This window comes from Candoia aspera, chromosome 5 (assembly GCF_035149785.1).
Source record: "Candoia aspera isolate rCanAsp1 chromosome 5, rCanAsp1.hap2, whole genome shotgun sequence".
NCBI lineage: Eukaryota > Metazoa > Chordata > Lepidosauria > Squamata > Boidae > Candoia > Candoia aspera.
In genome coordinates, this window is record NC_086157.1 from 104,916,749 (window position 1) to 104,938,638 (window position 21,890).

General features: G+C 41.2%; 1 protein-coding gene across 1 annotated transcript in view; it reads right to left on the minus strand.

Moving 5' to 3' along the window:
- The window catches only part of DLG2 (discs large MAGUK scaffold protein 2), an 803,998-nt gene that overhangs the window by 254,182 nt on the left and 527,926 nt on the right, over nucleotides 1-21,890 (minus strand). Inside the window, exon 6 of the mRNA XM_063304740.1 lies at nucleotides 99-223. Within this exon, the coding sequence (XP_063160810.1) occupies nucleotides 99-223 (125 nt within the window). The remainder of the gene's footprint in view (nucleotides 1-98; nucleotides 224-21,890) is intronic.

The following is a 21,890-nucleotide window of genomic DNA, read 5'->3' on the forward strand; positions in this document are numbered from 1 at the left end:
TTCCTTATGTTCTTAACTTGGCTTTTCAGATAGTCTCAATGCAGAATCAGACCTGACAAAGATGGGTTATATATTTAGAATATAAAAGAACAAATTACCTAAGCCTTCCGTCCTCTGCAGCAGCTCCTCCTGGTATTATCTTAGTAATAAATATTCCAGGATCATCCCCAATATGTGGGTTATCTGTTCCTCCAGCAATACTGAAACCCAGGCCAGAATTGCCCTAGAGAAAAGAAAGAGGGAGAGAAAAAACACAACACAAATGTTACAGAAAGAATTGTGATTGCTTACTAATTTAAAATATAATTAATAAAGCACTTGGCTGTTTATACCAAAGCTTGCGGGAACATTTGGACTTGCAATCAAATAAGTTTTACAAAGAAAAGCAGATTGGGCCAAAGATTGCTAAGTGCTGTCTATTGATTCACTTCCCATTTGTAAAAGAGCTGTGCTGCCTTGGCACAAGGGTTTTTAGAGTGTCATACTTTAATAACCCAAGTTCAGCTTATCATTGCAAAATAACTCTTCTCTTCATGAAGACAAACTGAACAGGATTCCAGCTGCTCTTCACATCATATTCCAAAGCATCCTAAAGGTAATTACAGTTCCAGTGGTTTGCTAAATTGCTTTGGCTTATAAAAGTTCTTGTAAGGCACATTGTAGAAAAGCATTGTGCCAAACAACAATCAGTGATGCTTTGGTGCTGACAAATTATGGATTCCTACGTCTGTGTGAATTCTGGAGTGGATGTTGGTACAAGGGAAATAACCCAAAAGAGTTGATCAGAAACTCTTTGTTTTTGCTTTGTGCTTTCCTTGCTGATAGGATAGTCTAATAGGACTTGGTTTAGCTTCTCATTAGAGAAGAAGAGGTAGATACTTGACATAAAGGGGGAAGTCTTGGAATCTTCCAGGGCACTTTAAGATCAGAGAGGGGAGGAAAAACTGAGTAAAGGAGGAAGTGGCTGAAACTAAAGTTGCTACCATGATGAAAATGAACTACAGTATATTGGTTTCTACCCAGAGTAAGGCTGACTGGTAAATCTACAATGGACTGAGTAATTTTTACTAATTACGATTTATGGGATGCTGGATGAAGCAGGTCAAGACTCACTGCAATGTTTGAGAATGTAACCTGGGGAAGGAAGGGGAAGAGTGTTGTGGGGACACTCAAGTAGATTACTCTAGGTTTGGTTGGGATGGAAGATATAAGAAGGTCAAAGGATTTCCTGCCAGAAAATTAACCAGATGGTCACCTATCATCTTGAGCATGGATAGTAAGCCCTTCTCCTGAGTACAATGCCAATTAATTTATGTAAGCCCCTTTCGTTAGTCGATAAAGAAGAGTAGCATTAGTAATAATGGAAGATGGGATGCACTTGTTAGAAACATGCATATATAAGGCATGTATTGTATTGTGTTAAGATCTGCTTCCTTAGAATGTTTTTTGGAAAAAAAAAAGTACCCTTACTTTAGTCTGGGTCAGACTATCAGTTAGGAAACTGCTGAAGAATGCAAAGCAATTAGCCAAGTTGAAGCTGGTGAAAAGTGAAAGCATTTGTCTACTGTGATAAGGCTTGGCTTATATCCAACTGCTTATTTCTTTGTTTCTAAATAAAACAACAAAAAATGGAAATGGTGTGACCTTGCCCTGAAGCAATCAGATCTTGAATCTGTGATTGTGTAACCCCAAGGATACCATGGATTTGGCCCACTGGGGTAGGGGGGCTGGTACCAGGAATTGGTGGGATCACCTAAGACCAATGAGAAAAACCATGCATCCCTGCTTAACTTTGCTCTCTCTCTCTTTAAGTAATAGTGTGCATAGGACCCTGAGGCAGAGGACAATAGATGAATGATGATGATAATGGTGGGGAAGAGAGGACATCTTGCTAGTCCACCCTCCACCCAAAAAAAAAAAAAGTAATTGAGTTGATACTGCCTTGAGTTAATTATCCAAGAAAAACTGGAGAAGAAGAATTCTGAAAACAATCATGTAATAATTTTAGGAAGGAAGAATGGCAAGGCTAATTTGCTAAGTCCAGCAAATACTTCCTTGTTTCCTCTATTGTGTGTGGAAAGAGCAGATGAGCAGAGCATCTGTTTTCTTGATATATCTTTAACTAGAGAACATAATGCTCCCATTGATCTTGAGACTGGCTGTTGCAGAGAAACTAAATACAGCGTATTAGGAAAAGTCAGAAGCAATTGGTGATGGGAGAGGAAATCTTTCTGTTACAGGGATTGTACAAGGGTACCCTTGGTTTCATCTATGAAGTGCTGGATGGTACACCATCAGGATTAGCCACAGGACCTTAGATGGTAAAGTGAGAAAGAGTTGATGACATTACAGTTGGTTTTGGTCTAGTGGTTAAGGCAATGGGCTAGAAACCAGGAGACTGTGAGTTCTAGTCCCACCTCAGGCATGAAAGCCGGCTGGGTGACCTTGGGCCAGTCACTCTTTTTCAGCCCAACTCACCTCACAGGGTGGTTGTTGTGGGGAAAACAGGAGCAGGAAGGAGTATTAGGTATGTTCGCCGCCTTGAGTTATTTATAAAAAAAATAAAGGCGGGATAGAAAATACGTAAATAAATAAAAATAGATATTATATAATGAGTGGAAACAAAGCTACCAACAGGAAGCCAAAGAAAACAATATAAATCTGATCATGGCAATACAAACACCTTAGTTATATCAAGTAAATTGCATCCTAGGGGACTGAAAGAACTTGTTGATATTTGGAAACTCTGGAGAATGATTTTGAGAATCTGTGGTGAAACAATGAGTGACTGGAGGAGAGTAAATAATCTATCTTCCAAATGGGCAAAAGATAGATCCAAGAAACTACAGACAAATCAGTCTGAACATGATACCTGGGAAGATAATACACTGAGCCAATCATAACTGGTCAGTTTAAAAACATGCAGTGATTTCTAGGTCAGCATGGACTTATCAAAAAAATTCTCATCAAACTAATCTTATTTCATTGTTTGGATAACCTTAAGTAGTGGGCATGCTGTAGACATGTATCTTAATTAGAACAGCTGGTGCAGAATGTGGCAGTGCAGGCAGTTATAGGAGCCTCTAGGGCTGCGCATGTAATACATCTGCTGCACAAGTTGCATTGGGTGCCAGTGTGCTTCTGGGTCCAATTCAAGGTGTTGGTTATGACCTTTAAAGCGCTACCTGGCATAGGCCCAGGTTACCTGAGGAACTGTCTCGTCCCAACTACATTGACCCATTCCACCTGGTCCAGCAGGAAGGGCATGTTGTGGGCCTTGTCAACTAAAGAATTCTGGCTGATGGGGTCTAGGAGGAGAGCCTTTTCTGCCGTTGCCCCTGCCCTGTGGAACATCTTGCCCCCTGAGTGAGCCTGGCCCCAACTCTTCTGGCCTTCAGGAAGAGTGTCAAGACCTGGCTTTGCCAACTAGCCTGGGGATCCAGGAGTGATAGGCAGCCTTGGGGGTGGTTGGTGGCTGAAAGACGCTCTCTCCACCTTTTAGTTTCCCTCTTTTATCTTCTTTTTTTGTATTTTTATAATGCTTTTTATAACTTTCATTTGTAAGCTGCCAAGAGTCACTTTTATAGTGAGATGGGCAGTGTATAAATTTAATAAATAAATAAATAAATAAATAAAGCATTTAAATCATGATATCATGCAATCATGAGATGTCATGGACAACATATTCTTGGTGAGTGGGTGGGCATATAAATCAAATAAATAAATAAATACAGATATCTATTAGGTGGATAAATAACGGCTTGAAAATTGCATTCAAACTGAAAATTAACAGTTCCTCATCAAACTGGCAGGAGGATTCAGTCCTGGGTTCTATACTCCTCAATAATGTTATTAACGATGTTGATGAAATGGTTGAGAACATGCTTGTCAGATTTGCAGAGTTGTGGGGGAATAATCAGCAATATGATATGGCTACAAAAAATGAAAACAGAGTTTAAACTGCACTCATATAAGTACAGTTCGCAAATCATGAAAAGTAATTGTTCCACTCTATTCTTCTTTGATGAGGCCCTGCTTCAAGTACTGTGTCCAGTTCTCGATGCCACATTTTGAAAAAGAATTCAGATATTCAGGTCTAGAGAAGAATAACAAGGATGATTAGAAACTAACTCCTATGAGGGCAGACCGAAGGAACTGGGAATGCTTACCCTTGAGGATAGTTATATTGACCACCAGGAATCACTGCATGATTGGGATCATCTTTATTGGGACTCCTCAGGTGTGAGCAGCCAGAAATCATTCTATGGAATTCAGACCCTCTATCAGGAATTGAACTTACAGATCTTTGCACTTTAGATGACCATATACTGTGCATTAGCTTTAGGAATTATCCAGTCCTGGTGCTCAGTGGTTGCAGGAAGGGGTATCTGGAAGCTAGAAATCTAGATATTTAGAAGGTTGACTGTATGTACCACTTTGATAGCTTCTTGAGAACAGAGGAGGGATATAAGAATATTATTCAAATACCTGAAAAGATGTCACACAGAATAAAGTCAAGACCTGATTTCTATCATCTCAGAAGGCAGGACATAGAATATTAGTCTTCAGTTACTGGAAGATATATTCTGATATAATTTTAGGAGGGAAAAACCTTCCTAACAGTAAGAGAAGTTTGATAGTAGGACCAATTAACATGACAGATGATGGACTTCATGTGATAGAATATAGACAACCAGCTGTCTGGGATATTTTAATCTGGATTCCTGCACTGAGCAGGGGGTTGATACAATGGCCTACATGACCTTTTCCAACACCAGGATTGTTTTTAAAAACCGTTATCAAAAGTCATCCTCCCCAAAGATGCTCCAAAATAGTTTGATGAATGCAAACATCAGTATATCAAGGAAAGTAGTATCTGAAGATGTGGAACATCCAACATTCTGTACAGTAGCAATAGCTGTCTAGATTGTTTTGTGCATTTTTTCAGTTCATAAAATGTTGCAAACGATTTGCAGAATGGACTTATGACTGAGTATATATAGAAGTGAAATGGTCTAGATGTAGACCAATTCATGCACTCCAACACAAAATTCTTCAGTAAAAAGTGTCACTTTTCACTCAGGGATGGGAGGATCTTTGCAAAAATATAGGAAGTAGTTTAATTCTATATACCATCATTCCATTCTATCTTGTTATCCCTCTGTCTCACTGTCAGTTACTTGATGTATAAGTGTGGGTACCAGCAAAGAACAGGAGGAGGAGGAGGAGATGGTGGTCGTAGCAAACCAAGGTTTCCCTTGACATCAAGTCCAGTCGTGTCGGACTCTAGGGGGCAGTGCTCATCTCCGTTTCAAAGCCGAAGAGCCGCCGTTTGTCCGTAGACACTTCCTCCGTGGTCATGTGGCCGGCATGACTAAATGGAACGCTGTTACCTGCCCGCCGAAGCGGTACCTATTAATCCACTCACATTGGCATGTTTTCGAACTGCTAGGTTGGCAGGAGCTGGGATTAGCAAAGGGAGCTCACCCTGTCACGTGGATTCGAACCGCCGACCTTCCGATAGGCAAGCTCAGCAGCTCAGTAGTTTAAAAAATGGATAATGGCAGGTTCCAAGAAATTATCCAGTATTGTGAGTCAGCAGTATACTGAAGGCTCTTTGGAGTCTACCCAATGGAAGCAAACTCACATAAGGAAGGGTCAGCACCTTTGCTTGTACTCCAAATCCTGAAAATTGCTAGTAATTAATTGTCTTGTAAACCTTGACCTGATCAACCATCAGCAAAGCTCTTGCCTTGGTTTGTTCCATTATTGAGTACCTGTTCTTCTAAAAGGCATTTTGAGATCACATTAACACACAAAAGGGCAATGTGTGGGTAAAAGATTAGTTGTGGTTCTTTTCTCCTGGGGAAATTTAAGAATCTACTCCAGGTTTTAAAAAGGCACAGTAAAGCTTTTGTCATCATTCACAGAATAACATCCTCAATGGAAGGTTAAGAGCTTTAAAAGTGGGCTCAAAATTGGCTTGTAATTGGGTTGGAGAGTGAGATTCTGATTGTCAAGCGCTGAAAGCAGTTTCTAGAAGGGATGTGTGTCTCTCTCTGTGTATGTGTGTCTGTGTGTACTATACCAGCAACGTTCCTTTTTTATAACAGTCATTGGGCAGCCCATTATGCCACCACAGAAACATTATAATTCCTAATATATAGTATTGATATTGCATGTTTATGTTCTTGATATGTGTTGTTACTTATACACCCAAACTGACATTGTATTATATTTGGTGTGCACTAAGTGAATACTAAATATAGCATCTGGGTTACAACTTCAGATGCAGGACCTTGGATTCAAATGGATTTTGTTTCTGGATCTTGGCCCAGAATCAAGATCTGGTGCTCCTGTACCACTAATTTGGAGGACAATATTCCCTCCATAGGCAGGGTTGACATAATTACTGGCAATCTGGACTGTGGCAGCATCTTTTAATCCAATGTGTCCTCCATGGTTTCTGGAGAATAATGGGGAACTACCCTGAGCTACTCAGAGGAGTGATGTTGTGGTAAATAAAGAAATGTAATGGAGTGCTTCAGTTTCCATCAATCCTGCCATCTCCAATTTGGAGAAGACTAACACTGATATATTTATTTCTTGGAGAATTCTGAGCAGAACTCTGAGCAGCTTTCCTTTCCTTCTTACAGCAGGAAGAATACAATAATAAGGCAATACAGCAAAATAACAGTATTGACAATAACAAAACCAGGAGCAAAAAATTACAAAGAGAATTTAGAGCACCAAAGAACAATAAACATCCCAACACAACCCAAGTTGGAGACCCCAACTTATACTCACTTCTCTCCCAGGACATTAAGAAAACAAACAAACAAACAAACAAGTTTTTATGGCTCTCCTAAAGCTCATTAGTATGGGAGCTTGTCTGATTTCAAAAGGTTAGCAATTCCAAAGAAGAGGCGCTGCAACTGAGACAATAGTCTCTAATATCGGATGATCTAATTAAAGCCCAACTGGGAGAATATAATTGGCTAGATCCCCCCTTTGCCCCCATCAGTTGCAAATTCAGGGACTTCACAACAGGCTTGTATTGCCACACATGGCACATATTGAAGAACATCTGGAACATCTGGAAGGTTTAGAATTCAGTGGCACATGCAGTTTTGGGTGCTCCGCAATTTGCCCATGTTATACTACCGCTACATGAAGCGCATGGGCTCCTGGTAGGCTCCCAGGTGCAATTCAAGGTGCTGGTTGTCACCTTTAAAACCCTACATGGGGTGGGATCAGGTTACTTGTGGGACTACCTCTTCCCATTGATTTCTGCCCACTCCACCAGATCTGGCAGAGTAGGCATTCTCCTGGTACCATCAATAAAACAGTGTCATCTGCTGGATCCCCAGAAGTGTGTCTTCTCTGTAATGGTGCCTGCCATGTGGAACATCCTACCTCCTGAAATACGGACAGCCTCTACTCTATTGGCCTTTCGCAAGGCTGAGAAGACCTGACTCCTCCGCCAGGTGTTGTGGTCAGGATCTTAGCATGGGGGAAGACTCTGTGAAAGAACCATCCCTTGGACACCTTCTAATCCTCACCAACCTTCCAGCTCTAAGCATTTCCAGCAGAGTAGGCACAGCTATTTGTTCCTTGCTTATTGTTTTTCAGTTCCACCCTGAGAGTTTGTTTGTGGCCAAACCATTTTTGCTGCAATAATGACAGCACCGGGAATAAGAAAATGTCAGAAACGGCTGAGACAAGAGGCACCCACTGATATGCAGAGCAGCAGCTGACTATAATTGAGCATGAAATGTTTACACAGAAGCTTGGAGCAGCTGTCAGTCAAAAGGCTGCTTCCAAATGACATTTCAAAGCTTAGTCGCTACACGAAAAAAAGTCCTTAATGGCAAGGAAGTCAAGAATCCAGGCCTAAAGAGGACTGCTATTCTGGCCTCAGGGCAACTGCTCATGCCGCACGTTAAGGGCTGAATTCATTAGAGTGATGTACCATATATCCAACATGAAAATGAAAGGAGTGCATTTGTCATTGTGGACAACAGGATCACATGCAGGAACTTATTTCAAAATAGTTACCGTGCTGTACAATGGGTCTGCAAAGGAAGATAGTTTCCCTTTATGACATCAAGTGTAGTCTTTTCAGGATTCTTGAAGAATTCAATCTGTGGGACTTGACCCTGATCTTTGCTGAGTCAAAACATCAATTAACATTTATTCCCAGCTCGAAATGAATACTTTTCCACTATACTGTGGACAAAAGCCGGGGAAGAAAAGACTCTTAATTTATATTTGTGAATGTGTTTGTCAGTTTCTTCTTGCAACCTCATTTTCCCAACTACTGTCTTGGGATCTGTGTGAGTCCAATATATGATTAGAAATGTAGTTTTGGTAATGACATAAATTGGAGGTTAAGTCATCCCTTCCAAAAAATATTTGCAGTGCTTCTAATCAAGGATTACACTTGAATGCCTTTCTTTCTTTTCCTTTCCTTTCAATCTTATTCTGTATTACTTTATGTTTATCTTATGCAATGGTGAAAATTTTCAGTAAAAATTACTTTAAAAGAAGGATTACAGTTGAATGTCAACTTGCACCAAGAAGGGGAGGCCTCAAGTATAAGTTTATTCTCTGTAAGACCATCCTAAATTGGCCCTGAACCTTTCACATGCACAATATTTTCCTCTATCACCAGCCTGTCCTCTTTGCTACCAACTCCAATGTGCCAGACATAACTTGCCAAGAGGAAGAGCAGACAAACAGAGAAAGGGGGAGGTTGACAATCTGAATCCCATGAGAACCCGAGAGCGTCCACTGATGCTCATATTTCTCACCATTCCGAGCAGGGGTGCCAGGCTGGTGTCTCAGTTGTTGCAACCATCACTGAGATTTTAGCTCCTTACCAGGTTGCATATCTGTAGCAGGACCTTTTTCCACTGGCTCAAACCCTACTCTTTCCTAGCAATAGCAGGAGGGCAGCAGCTGTCAACCAAGGGCTTGTGCAGACAAGCAACCTTTCCAACTCCCACCGCCTCTGAATCCAGTTCAAAATGTACTGAAATTGTCTTGAGGTGTTCTGACTACTTTCAGATCTATTCAGACAGCAGAACAGTAGGAGCCGAAGGACATATCTCCATTTGTAAGTCTGGAGCTCAAAAAAACCATCAACCAATCAGTGCTTATGTTTTGGGCTAATACCCAAGGACAGGAGAAGGGTCACCAAACTGTGTTCATCTGCTGGCCAGAAACTGAATATCTTAGAACACCCCTTGAGCTCAATGCCCACCCTAGAGACCTATTTAAGCACACAACCTTCCTCCTTTTTGCAGAAATAAAAGAAAATGAATTGCTAGCCTTTCACAGTATTTCTGTGCTTGCCATGGTTACAAACCACCATTGCATTCCAAACTCATATTGTTGGCATGGTGTTGATTCTGTATTTGGGCTCCTTCATGTAATCATGACAGGATCTTAGGAGTTGGGAGGCACCACAAGCCAGAAATCTCTTCTAATGAAAGCATAGACTGCCTTTTCAAAAACAAGGAATATATAGGTCTGAAGAGAACTGTGGGCTGTTACAGGTAGTCCTCATTTATCAACCATTTGTCTAGTGATGGTTTGGACTTACGAATGTGCTGAAAAAACCGACTTACAACCGGTCCTCACACTTATGACCGTTGCAGAGCCCCACGGTCATGTGATCACGATTTGGGCAGTTGGCAATTGGTTCGCATTTATGACCATTGCAGTGTCCCATGGTCATGTGATTACCATTAATCACATGATTACCATTTTCAAACTTCCTGGCTGGCTTCTAGCAAGCAAAATCAATGGGGAACTGCGTGATTCACTTAACAACCACATGGTTCACTTAACCATTAGCAGTGATTTGCTTAATGACTGCTGTGAAAAAGGTCATAAAATTGGGTCAGATTCGCTTAATTGGGTCAGATTCGCTTTACATAGCAACTGAAATTCTGGTCCCAATTGTGGTCATTAAACAAGGACTACCTGTGTATGTTCTGAAGCAGCATTCAGTGCCTTTAAACTGCAACCATGCTTGCACCCAGAAATGTCATCCTGGGCATAGGAATCCTTTATGTTTTAAATTTTTCAGATACACCTAAGTCATTAGCTAGGGTTTGGCAATTCTTATTGAGCAATTTGGTCAGCTAAAATAAATATGAATGTTAATTGCATGAGAGATGATGAGAGTCATCCCAAAGTAACCATTACATTTATCTTTTACATCAGATATGGAAGAGAATGAACGTACAGTATCACATTTAACCAAACACATCTGTCTACATAGATCCTGCTCCTAGGAGCTGATGAGTCCTTCCTCCTTCCTGCGTCCTTAAAAGGTAAAGGTAAAGGTTTCCCTTGATGTAAAGTCCAGTCGTGTCCGACTCTAGGGGGCGGTGCTCATCTCCGTTTCTAAGCCGAAGAGCCGGCGTTGTCATAGACACTTCCGGGTCATGTGGCCAGCATGACGACTCGGAACGCCGTTACCTTCCCGCCGAAGCGGTACCTATTGATCTACTCACATTTGCATGTTTTCGAACTGCTAGGTGAGCAGGAGCTGGGATTAACAGCGGGAGCTCACCCCGCCGCGCAGTTTCGAACCACCGACCTTCCGATCGACAGCTCAGCGGTTTAACCCGCAGCGCCACCGCGTCCTGCGTCCTTACTTCCCCTTAATTATGGGAACAAGGAACAAGCAGCAGAAGAGATTCTAGAACAGCAGTCAAATCCCAGTTCAGTTGGATTTGGTCTCAAATGAGTCAACAGAAGAATCCCCATGGCAACTTGCCCATCAAGTCTTCTTTAGACCTGAGACAAGCATTTGCCATTACAGTTTTGACAAGCAAAGTTGGTGCAGCTAGAATATTCCGAAGCAGGTGGATGAGTCAGACAGTGACTTGGTTGGACCTTTGAACTGACCCCTGTACAGACTCTTCTTCATAAGATGTTCGGTGAAGGCTGATGTCAGTGCTTGCACTGTGCACTTCTCTTTCTAGATTTCCTTAGTTGCTGACAGACACAAAAGGAACTCTTCCATTCCATCACAGCAGGAACACTTTCTCCATCTCTGAGTAAACATAATTGATCAAACAGACTGCAGCTCAGGCCCTTAATGTTTCTGCTTAGCAAGCTTTGCCTTTATTGGCACACACTTCTCCCAAATCAATTACTCAACTTAATTCCAAAATAAGAGAAAGTGAGCAGGGAGCAAGGATGGGTCATGGAGGCAGAAGCAGCAAAGGAGAAGGCAGGATGGTGATAAATAGACTGAATTCTTCCCAGGACTTTCCACCCTTATGTCATTTTTGCTAAGGTGACTGCCAGCATTTGAGCAGGGCTCCTTTATAAAATCCTGTTCTAAACCTAACTTTCAAAAAGTGTGAAATTGTGATTCACTGGCAAAGAAAGGAGGCAATGGACCTCAGACAAGGTGGGACCCAAAAGTTCAATTCGTCCTTCTTCAAATTCTTTAACTTTTGTCTCTCCAAGGCCATTCTGGTCTTACTGCCTTCTATTTTGAAATGGAAGAACTGGAATAGAAAGCCTAAAGGGGAGCTTAATATGATTTGAAAATACAAAGCAAACTTCCACCCTCTCCAAATCCCAGAAAAATTGAAAGTGGTTGCTCCACTCATGAGTTAAGGTAAAGGTAAAGGTTTCCCTTGACGTAAAGTCCAGTCGTGTCCGACTCTAGGGGGCGGTGCTCATCTCCGTTTCTAAGCCTTGGAGCCGGCATTGTCCCTAAGGACCCGTCCGTGGTCATGTGGCCGGCATGACTCACGGAACGCCGTTACCTTCCCGCCGAAGCGGTACCAATTAATCTACTCACATTTGCATGTTCGGTGTGATTTCTGGCCATCCAAAGTTTATACACCTATCAGAACAGCCTCCATGGGAAGGAAACAAAGAGATCCAAGCAAAAAGCCCTGGAGCATATGCAGATTTTCTCTTTATATTTATGGGGAGTGCAACTTGACTGAACATGGTCTTGAAACTTTGCACAGAGTCAAGGTGACACTGAGCATGGATAATGAATGCTTTAGGCACATTGGTTGGGGAATTCTGGAAGTTGAAGTCTGCACAACTGAAAGTTGCTAAGGTTGAGAAACACAGCTATAGGCCGTGCATTCTCAAAGACCGCTAATTCTTCCCTGTGGTCCTTTACACACCAAGGGGAATAACCTCTATTGATCCAATAAAATTCTGTGACAGGTCCAGATAATACCCTGCAATGCCTAAGGCAATTGTAATGGTCGGTTCCTAGGCTGCTCAAGATTCAGGAGACAGTTATGCCAACAATAAGCTGCAAGTTCCTTTGTTATCAGCAAACACATCCACCACCTTGCCAGAGGCAGTTAAAAACCTTAATGCACTTTGGTATATATTGGTTCTAACTGGGAAATAATTCAGTGGCTAGAAATGTTGTGATCTCCCCCCTTGACTCTCAATCCATCTTGTTAAAGAGACTCTGTAAGAATTGGGCTTGGAAAAGAATCACTTCCAATTACAGGTGGAGGTCAAAGAGCCTGACATAGCATCCCCTTTGAAGGAGTGCCAAGAATTTGTTTTGCTGTTTTCTAAGGAATTAGGGCAAGTATTCTGGAATTGCCTAAAACAGACTGCAGGCACTAAGGTTCTGTTTCATTCCATTCTTAATGCCTTAAGAAAATTCAGCCATACACTGTTTTGCCAAAGTCTCTATCGTTCTTTTCTCAACTGGAAAATCCCTTCCTTTTCCTTCCCTGGCTAAAGAAGACCACCTCGTTAAACAGCAGTCTGTTCAGAAGAATATAGATGTTGCAAACCACAAGGGTTGTCAAGACCAGGGGTTTTCAAACTTTTTCTGGCCACAGTTAATTAAAAGAAAAGAAAAATCCTAGAATCCTTGATCAAGTGAACTTTTTCTTTTTGCCTTTAGACCAGTGTTTTCCAAGCTTGGCAGCTTCTAGATGGGTGGAGTTCTATTGCCAGAGTTTGCAGGAATGGCCATGCTGGCAGGGGAATTCTGGGAATTGAAGTCCACCTATCTGGAAGTTGTCGGGGTTGGGAAACACTGCCTTAAACCTTATTTATTGATTTGATTTGATTTGATTTCTGTAGCTGCCCATCTCAACAAGTGACTCTTCTTCTTTCATGGAACCTCATCAAGTTTCTCAGTTTAGAAAACCCAGGTTAAGACTACAGCAGCAGAGAAGGAAATCAATCACTGCATTTTGCTAAAAATGGCCAAACTTAGGTGCTTTGAAGGCAAAATCTGAAGTACATGATTGCCTAAACTGGAAGCCGATTATGCTTCAAAACCATGTGGCTGAAATCTTGAAGGCATTCAAAGCATTTATACATCGCTTAGTAATTAATGGAAGCTGTACAAGGGAAAAAGGAGAAATTAATAGCTGAATAATCTTTGCCATCAATGGTGTTTTAACTGCCTGTGGAAGGATGGCAGAGCCTGACGCCATCATTTGAGTCTGTCTACTAATATGATTTGAAAACAAGTAACAATTTATTTTTACTATGGTTTCAAAAGCATAGCTTTGAGGATGCACACCGTCTGAGCCTAATTTTACTTCTGAATTTTCTGTATCAATAAGCAGAGAGATTAGCTTTCAAGAGATGTTTCCCTGAAGGTATTTTTCAAATGAATAGCAAGGGCAGGGCACACTTCAGCTTGAGAAATAAAGATTGCATTTTCTGTTTATTTCTTAGGCATCAGCATATGCATGCATTCGCAATAATTTGAGCAAGCAATTCTTCTGTTAAGAGTTCTACCCTCTCACACCTGCAATCTGGCCACTTCGAATACTTAAAAAACCAGAGGAACAAGGAGACACCCAACTGTTAGATTTCATCCAACTGTTTCTAAGGGGACTAGATTTTGCAGGTTATGACAGATGCAAATAACAAACAAACAAACAAAAGCAGCCAACCATTGTTTTCACATGTTTTATGAATCACATCATCATGTTAAACTATCATATGGTTAGTTTTTGTGTGCCACACATACAGACATGGGGATTGTTTCATTAATCTAGGTTTTGAGTTTAACATATTGTGTGAACCAATCCACTAAGTGAAAGCAGGGTTTTCAGGACTAAGAAAATGTAGGAAGAAATCTTCAGAGGCAGGGAATGTCGGGGATGAAATGATTTTAAAAAGGGATTTTGAAGAACCTACATTCCATGCTCAGTGAAAGTATGTTGAATATTTTAATTTTTACAGAAGATAACTGGGATACAGCTGGTCACCTATCTGAGGAATTTTTTTGCTCATCATATCCCAAAACCAATTCAGTGTAGCATTCATATCTAGCTAGGGATGGATGGATGGATGGATGGATGGATGGATGGATAACTAACTAACTAACTAACTAACTAACTAACTAACTAACTAACTATCCATCCTACTGGCATTCAATTTTGGAAATTTGCTTGACTTTTCTGGATGAAATAAAGTTGGATTGATAGTAGGTTTGACCAAAAATACTCAGAATCTTTCCTGTCACAGGAATGTTAAGCCCTGCTCTCCTTTGACTTATTGAGTTTAAGTCAAAGGGGGTTTTGTATGCAACTGTTCATTGAATGTGTGACAAGAAGATTTTTTTTTATTTGTTTATTTTTCATTTTAGCAGCTTTTGCTGATTCTTATTTCAACTCACATTGACGCTGAATCGACCTCTTTGGGATTTGCACACTGTAAAAGACTGCACAAGGGTTTTTAAATGCAGGTATTTCCACAAAGAGTCTTTGCACTGTATCTCCAAGATTAGCTCCAGACCATGTGTTGTTGTATGTACTGGGCAGCTGATTTGATTGATTTCCAGTTCAGCTATGGGGCATCAAAAAACATTAAACGTGACTTTTCCATCTGAAGTACTGAAGCTCTGTTGAGTTTGTTGGCAGACAATTTCCCCACTTGTGGGACATCTTGGCTCTTCTAAGCATCCCCTTTCTATAGCAATCACTTCAGTTTTTGTCAATGACCAGACATGGAGAATGAATAATGACACAACCATGGAAGAAGGGGATTTATTTTCTTCTTCTTTTGAGGATGGTAAGAATGATAGGATTTTTGAAGATGCAGTACTAGTAATAGTACCATGGATGCCATGGGAGGGGGAATTGCACTTCTTTGGATTACTGTGAAAAAGCTAACAGGGTTTGATCTGATTAGTACTTGGATGGGAGATGATAAGGATTTTAGGTTAGATTTGAGATTGAAAAAACTCCTGAAGTTGGCAATCTCAAGTCACTTCCATATTGTTGCCAAGAAAGTGGCATGGAAATATTCATGAAGTTCCCAGGGGTCAAGCTTGACTCAGGAGACCCTTCGTTGATCAGCCAGAACACCCATCAGTTGGTCTTCTCAGCATTTCACGGCTAGCAGATATGAAGATGATTCTAGATTGGCTTCAAAGTGCATTATATAAATTGAGGAGTGAAAAAGCTTTTACGACAACGAACGGTTGTGGCATTTTCTCGCCTCAAGCTACAAATACGGTTAATTTCTAATAGCCGCTCTTTTTCCCCAGCTGTGTGATGAATACTTCAGCCACCCTTATGCCAGACAAGGATGCCATGTTGCAAAGCAAACTTTGCAAAATCCTTAGGGCCAGCACTGGATATGCAGCTTGATTGGTGGCCACTTCACAATCTCATTTTTTCCCGCTGGCTGCAGTTGGTCTCTCTCCGATGGCCCTACCTAAATTATCTTGCTTGGAATGTAAAGATACTTCTCACACTGGTAGAAGAGCTAGCAGAGAACAAAAGAGGGAACAGATGGAAGAAGGGACTATCAGATGTTTGGCACAGAAACACTGGATGAAAAGGGACAAGGATTTTGCTGTCCTAAATTGCCTATATACAGGGGTTTCATTTGAAAGTAAAGTCGTTGCTGAAATTCTCCTTGATTCTTGTTCCTTGGATTAACTGTTTCCAGTTCAGCCTGCTAGGAGAAGTCTGAGGTAAAGAACTGTAAACCCAGAGACCAAGAAGGGAGAAAGGGGATCCCTTTGGAGCATTTTTTTTAATCCGTTCAATCGTGTACAATTCTTGGAGACTGCTTGGACAAGTCCCTGCAATTTTCTTGGGAAGCTTTTTCAGAAGTGGTTTGCCATTGCCTCCTTCTTAGGGCTGAGAGAAAGTGACTGGCCCAAGGTCACCCAGCTGGCTTCATGCCTAAGGCGGGACTAGAACTCCTGGTCTCCCAGTTTCTAGCCTGATGCCTTAACCACTGCACCAAACTGGCTCTCTTTTGGGAATATACTGTACATTGCTAAGAGCAAAAGTGCTACATTTGGGTTGTAATTTGGTATATAATTAGCAACATCTGCAATAAACTGAGCATGTGGCTCACTTTTTACCATCATTTACTGAATGATTCCAATTGGATGTGGTTGCACAAAATGCTAAGCCAACATCAAGCTGTTTTATGTGTTAACAGGATGTGCTAATCTGTCTGTGTATGGATAGTGACTTTTAAAAAAAGCTGACATATTAGGCTAATTACTTGATATAAGTGAAAAGTTAGGTTGCTTCTATTATATGCAGGGCATTTGAGAAAAGAAATGAATTTGAGTCTCCTCCAAAACACGACTAACCATAGCATTTTATTTATTTATTTAATTTATTTATCAAACTTTATCACCGCCCATCTCCCTCCCAAGGAGGGACTCTGGGCAGTTCCAGACTTCCATTTTAGAGTGGAAGTCTGTCATTTCAATTTGTGCATTCCCAATCAGTGCAGCTGGACTACACACACACACACACACACACACACACCATTCCAAAAGCTTCTGTGTAATGTTTAATATAAAAGTAACCAAATATTTGTTCTGAAACCAATGCAATGCTTTTGGAAGTACAGGTAGTCCTCACTTAATGACCATTTGTTTAGTGATGGTTCGTACTTACGATGGCGCTAAAACCCCAACTTGTGACTAGTCCTCTCACTTACAACTGTCGCAGCGTCCCGCGATCACGTGATCTCCATTTTCAACCTCAGCTGGATTCCGGCAAGCAAAATCAGTGGGTAACTGCATGATTCACTTAACAACCACGTGGTTTGCTTAACAACGACGTGGTTCACCACTGATTTTGCTTGCTGTAAGCCAGCTGAGATCGAAAATGGCGATTAAATGGTTTGCTTAATGACCATGGTGCTTCGCTTAATGGCTAGTGCAAAAAATGGTAATAAAATCAGATCAGATTTGCTTAACAACCACATCGCTTAGTGACCAAAATGCCAGTTGCAGTTGTGGTCATTAAACGAGGACTACCTGTAGTTTCATGTGAGGCCCAAACCATGCAGTGGGCAAAGCTCGGCAGACTCGCTAGAAGGAAGTTGTTAGTTGCTGCTATTCTTGCTTGTTCAGAGCCCATCAGGTATTAGAGGAAAGTAGCTGGTAGAAAAAACTGAAAACATAAAACCATGCAGGAAGTCAACTCCCTTGTTGTAGTGAGAGCCTTCCAGAGAGATACAATATAATTCTCTTCCCAGTGTAGGGAAACAAAAGTTTGAGAAATCTTTTGTGGGCTCTCTAGCTTGTCCAGCCCTCAGAGAGAGACGTGCGGGAAAAAAAGCTTCTGATTTTTGCCAGACTGTGTCCTACACAACCCACGTAAAGTGACTTCCCTAGTTCAGATCTCACATGGACCACGAATTGTGTGGCTGTGTCTTCCTTCCTTAACCTGCAAGTAGAAGTCTGATGAGTATGAATGGGTCTTGAGAAAAGTTCTGCCTGAATGTTAAAAGAAGGTAATTTAAAAGGAGGCTTAAAAAAATTAAAACACGCCAAAATGGCTGGAAGACTACTCAAACTGTGCTGAAAGTTGTTTTTGTGGAACTCAAAAACACCAGGGCAAGCCAGAGAGCATAACTGCATGAGAAGGAGTCTAACTACCACACATCAGAGCCTCCTCCAGAGATTTGGGATCTTGCTTTCGGTATCCAGCTTTTATTTGCACCTTCTCCAATTGCTATCTGCAAATTCTAGGATGCACTTACTCAAACCAGTTATCCCTTTGTTGGGCTACAACCTGGCCTCTGTGATGTGATGTTCTTTGGGAAGCCGAATGGGCATTGCATTCAACTACCTTCCCCAACATAGATTATGAGCCAGTGAAATTTTTTTAGAATGCTTAGCATATTTCAAGCTCAAATCTTAGCTCCCTATGGACAGGGACAGTATGCTGCTTTCTAGCTAAAAATGCTGACTGCTAGCTTGGTTTGTGTGATAAGGCTATGGCTTGTTCTATTAGTAGTTCCTACTCAGTGCCTGGGGAAAAAATTCAATGCATGCATGAGCACTAAGTTATGCAAAATAAGTGCCTCTGTATGCATTCACTTCACAGTATCAATTAGCCCATTTTTAGGGAGAAGACTTAAATGAATTTGGTAGCTAAAAGTCTACAGCTATAGCCTGACATTTTAATGGTTATTGATTCTGAGACTATATTAATAATGTAATGTGTAGTGATTTTCTATGGTTTAGTTTGATCTTATGTCTGTGTGTTTGTGTTTGTGTGTGTATGTGTATGTATATATATGTATGTGCCTATGTGTTGTGTATACGAACACACATTCATACACACACACGTACACACACACCGTATATTCCAAATGATGCAAATTAGATGACATCCAGATGTGTCAAGCATTTGTGAGAGGGTTGGTGTTTGGTTCTGAGGATGACAGGAAAAGGTGACTTTGTAGATGCGATGGAAGATCTGGCCATGTCCCCATCTGTTTGTAGGTGGGATGTGGTCCAGGTGAGTGGTGGCAGAAGTGATGACAGTGGTAGGAGGCATCCAGCAGATGAGGAATCAAAGTGGAAATCAGCTTCAGCTTTGGCATGGTTCAGTGAGGTGTACCTTGGCCTAGCATGACCTGGATATGGTGCTGGCTCTGCTAGCTGTCCCATTTGGGTCCTACCAATCATCTGGATGCTATTTGATTTGTGGTCGGTGCCTGGCTGCTGTTGAGTGCTCAACCCTCAGCAAAGTTGACTCATCCCTGGTCTCCAACAGCATTGACCAGCTGGAGTGGTGTGAAGTCTGATCAGAGGTTTTTGTTTTTTTTTCATCTTGAAGGACACAGTGAACTGGTGAGACAACAGTGACAAACACTTATGGCAGGAAGCTGGGACAGTGGGAGCAGAGTCATGGTGTGGCCTACATGCTTCAGGGTGTAACTCAAAGTGCTGGCCACCACCTATAAAGCCCTTCACGGCATAGGGTCTGCCTATCTGAGCAAACACCTATCTCTGATATTTCCTGCTTGCCTTGTATGGTTGGACTTCCTCTGAGTCCTGGCAATTAAACAATGTCACCTGGCACGTGCCTGGGCTCTTGTATAGCATCCCCTTAGAGATCTGGTTGATCCCACCCTGACTATTTGTAAAAAGTCTTTGAAAACTAGCTTTTCCCCAATAGCTTGTGTGGCAAGCCTCTTTTAAGAATTTTTAATGTTAGTTTTTGCCAAGAAAACTTCAGGGACTTGTCCAGGCAGCCTTTGTCAATCAGACATGATTGATAGGATTTTAAAAAAATGTTCATTTATTGTCTTCTTCTGAGACATACATTGTTCTTGTCTCATTAATTCGGTTTTGATTATTTTTAATGTTGCACACAGCCCAGAGGCTTATGGAGCTGGGTGACCCTCTAAATTAATAAATATAAATAAACAGATCAACTGGAACCTGGGATTTTCTGCAACTCTGTCATGCACAAGTGGAAACTCAGCCAAATTGATTGTGCCTTAAGTCCAATCCATTCTTACCTGGAAACATAAAATGATATAATAGGAACATAGAGTAATAGAAAATCTGGAGCACCTAAACAAAAGACTATCAGTCTCTACTTGATGGACTTTCTAGGTGATTGGTTTCATTACTAAACTGCTCTTGTTTTGCCTAATGTCCAATCAATCTACCATCCTGTAATGCTACCTTTAAATGGTAGAAACTTGTTTGACATCTCTTTTCCTATCCCATTCTGTTGTTCAGCTAAACACCCTTTTACTGTTTCTTCTTAGGCACTGGTTTATCTGCCACTGGTCATTTTCACTGCCCCCCTTTTTACTTTTTCTATTGGGTATTCTGGGTCTTACTCTCAACTGAACCTCATTACTACCACCTCTTTCCACAAACCTATTCTCAGGCGACATATTACTTTGGGCAGTGACCAGTCTCTTTATACTGATGCTGAAAAATGCCTTCCAGATTAATAGTGCTGTAAATATCAACAACCAATTCTCTCCGTAAATTAATCATTTAAATATCCTTCACACACTGTGTTGTTCAGGAATGAGGCAAGCATAATTACATTATAAAATACTAAAGTTTGTGTCAGCCATACACCTGCAACTATGAAATTACAAGTGGGCACGCAAGATGGGAAAAATAGGGCAAGCAATCAATCGAAGGCAATTTTGTAGTACAAATATTATTGCAGAAGCTGACTGTTTTTTATAGCTGCTGGGAGAGAAATTAAACATCAGCTAGCCTCATTGCTTTATTAAACCATTGCTAAAATCTACCACTTCACATCGTCCAAGCCAAGACCTTCCATGATTCAGAGTGAGTCAGCTGGCTCAAGGAACAGATCTGGGGTATAAAAACATTGTTATGTGTTTTTATCACCGAGGATGGAAAGGGGAGCTTATGGACTTTTCTGCTTCATGTCCAAAACAACACAGATCAGTTTTGGTGTCAGGTATCAAGGTGCCTGATTGACCTTGACAGGGCATAGATGCTTAGTACTTGGATGAGAGATCTTAGAAAACCAGGGCTGTGGGATCAACTAAGAAATAATAATTAAAAAAACATCCCAGAAGAAGCAGTGGCACACCACTTCTGCACTATTCAAGGAGTCACCAGGAATTGAACTCTACTTGAAGGAGACTCCAAACAGGACACTCCATAGAGACTCTTGACCTGAATGAATCCAAACATTTCAGGAAAAATTATATATGGACTGTAGTATGTTCTGCTCACTTATGCCCTTCACCTGGTTCTTGAAGGGCAACTACCTTCAACAGCCAACTGGGAAATCATCTCCCAGTGAGATGCTTGTTCAGCATTTCCTCCTCTTTTGCACATGTACAGATGCAAGAATTTGCTTAACCACCTGTCAATTATTTATTTTTCTTCCTTACTCGAAAGAGAACGGAATACAATTAGGTATAAGGAAAGTGGAGGATAATTGTTTGCAGCAGTAGAATAATAATATCTGTGTTGAAAATTGAACCTGGAAGATTACTCCAAGGTCCCTAATTGCAATTTCTACATCTCTGAGACTCTTTGCAAGCTTTCCCCCCAAAAATTCCCAGCAGCCCCAAGGACAAGGACAAATCCAGTAAGTCACTGTGTTACCAGCTACTTTACACAATTAGAAACAAAAGTGAGGCTTCTGAGGGAGGTGGGGAAGAGAAGAAAAGAGGCTTAAATCTTTGCAAACAAATGAATCAGTTGAGGCTTCCACAGATGTGTCCAGGTTTGAAATGCCAGAATTAAGTGGTGGTTTCCAAAACCATCTGTCAAGATCCTAGCCAACTGGTGCTTAGCAAATTCATGTAGGAAAAAGGACAATTTTTCTGACACTGAGACATAATATTTAAGGGAAAAATGCTATACAATCTCCAAGACATTCAGTTTACTTCATATATTCTAACTCTAAGAATCATGCTAGACTAAGATAGGACTTGTCTGATCCAGCAGAGCTATTCTTATTTCCTGATGTTGTTATGGACTCCTAGATTCCAGCTGTTGCAAGGACAGGGCTTCCCCTCTCTTCAGATAACACCTACTCTTAAGACTTGAGAACAGAATTGGCCCACTCTTGAACCTTTCTCCTGTGGTTACCTCTGTCAGTCTCAAATTCCTGCATAAA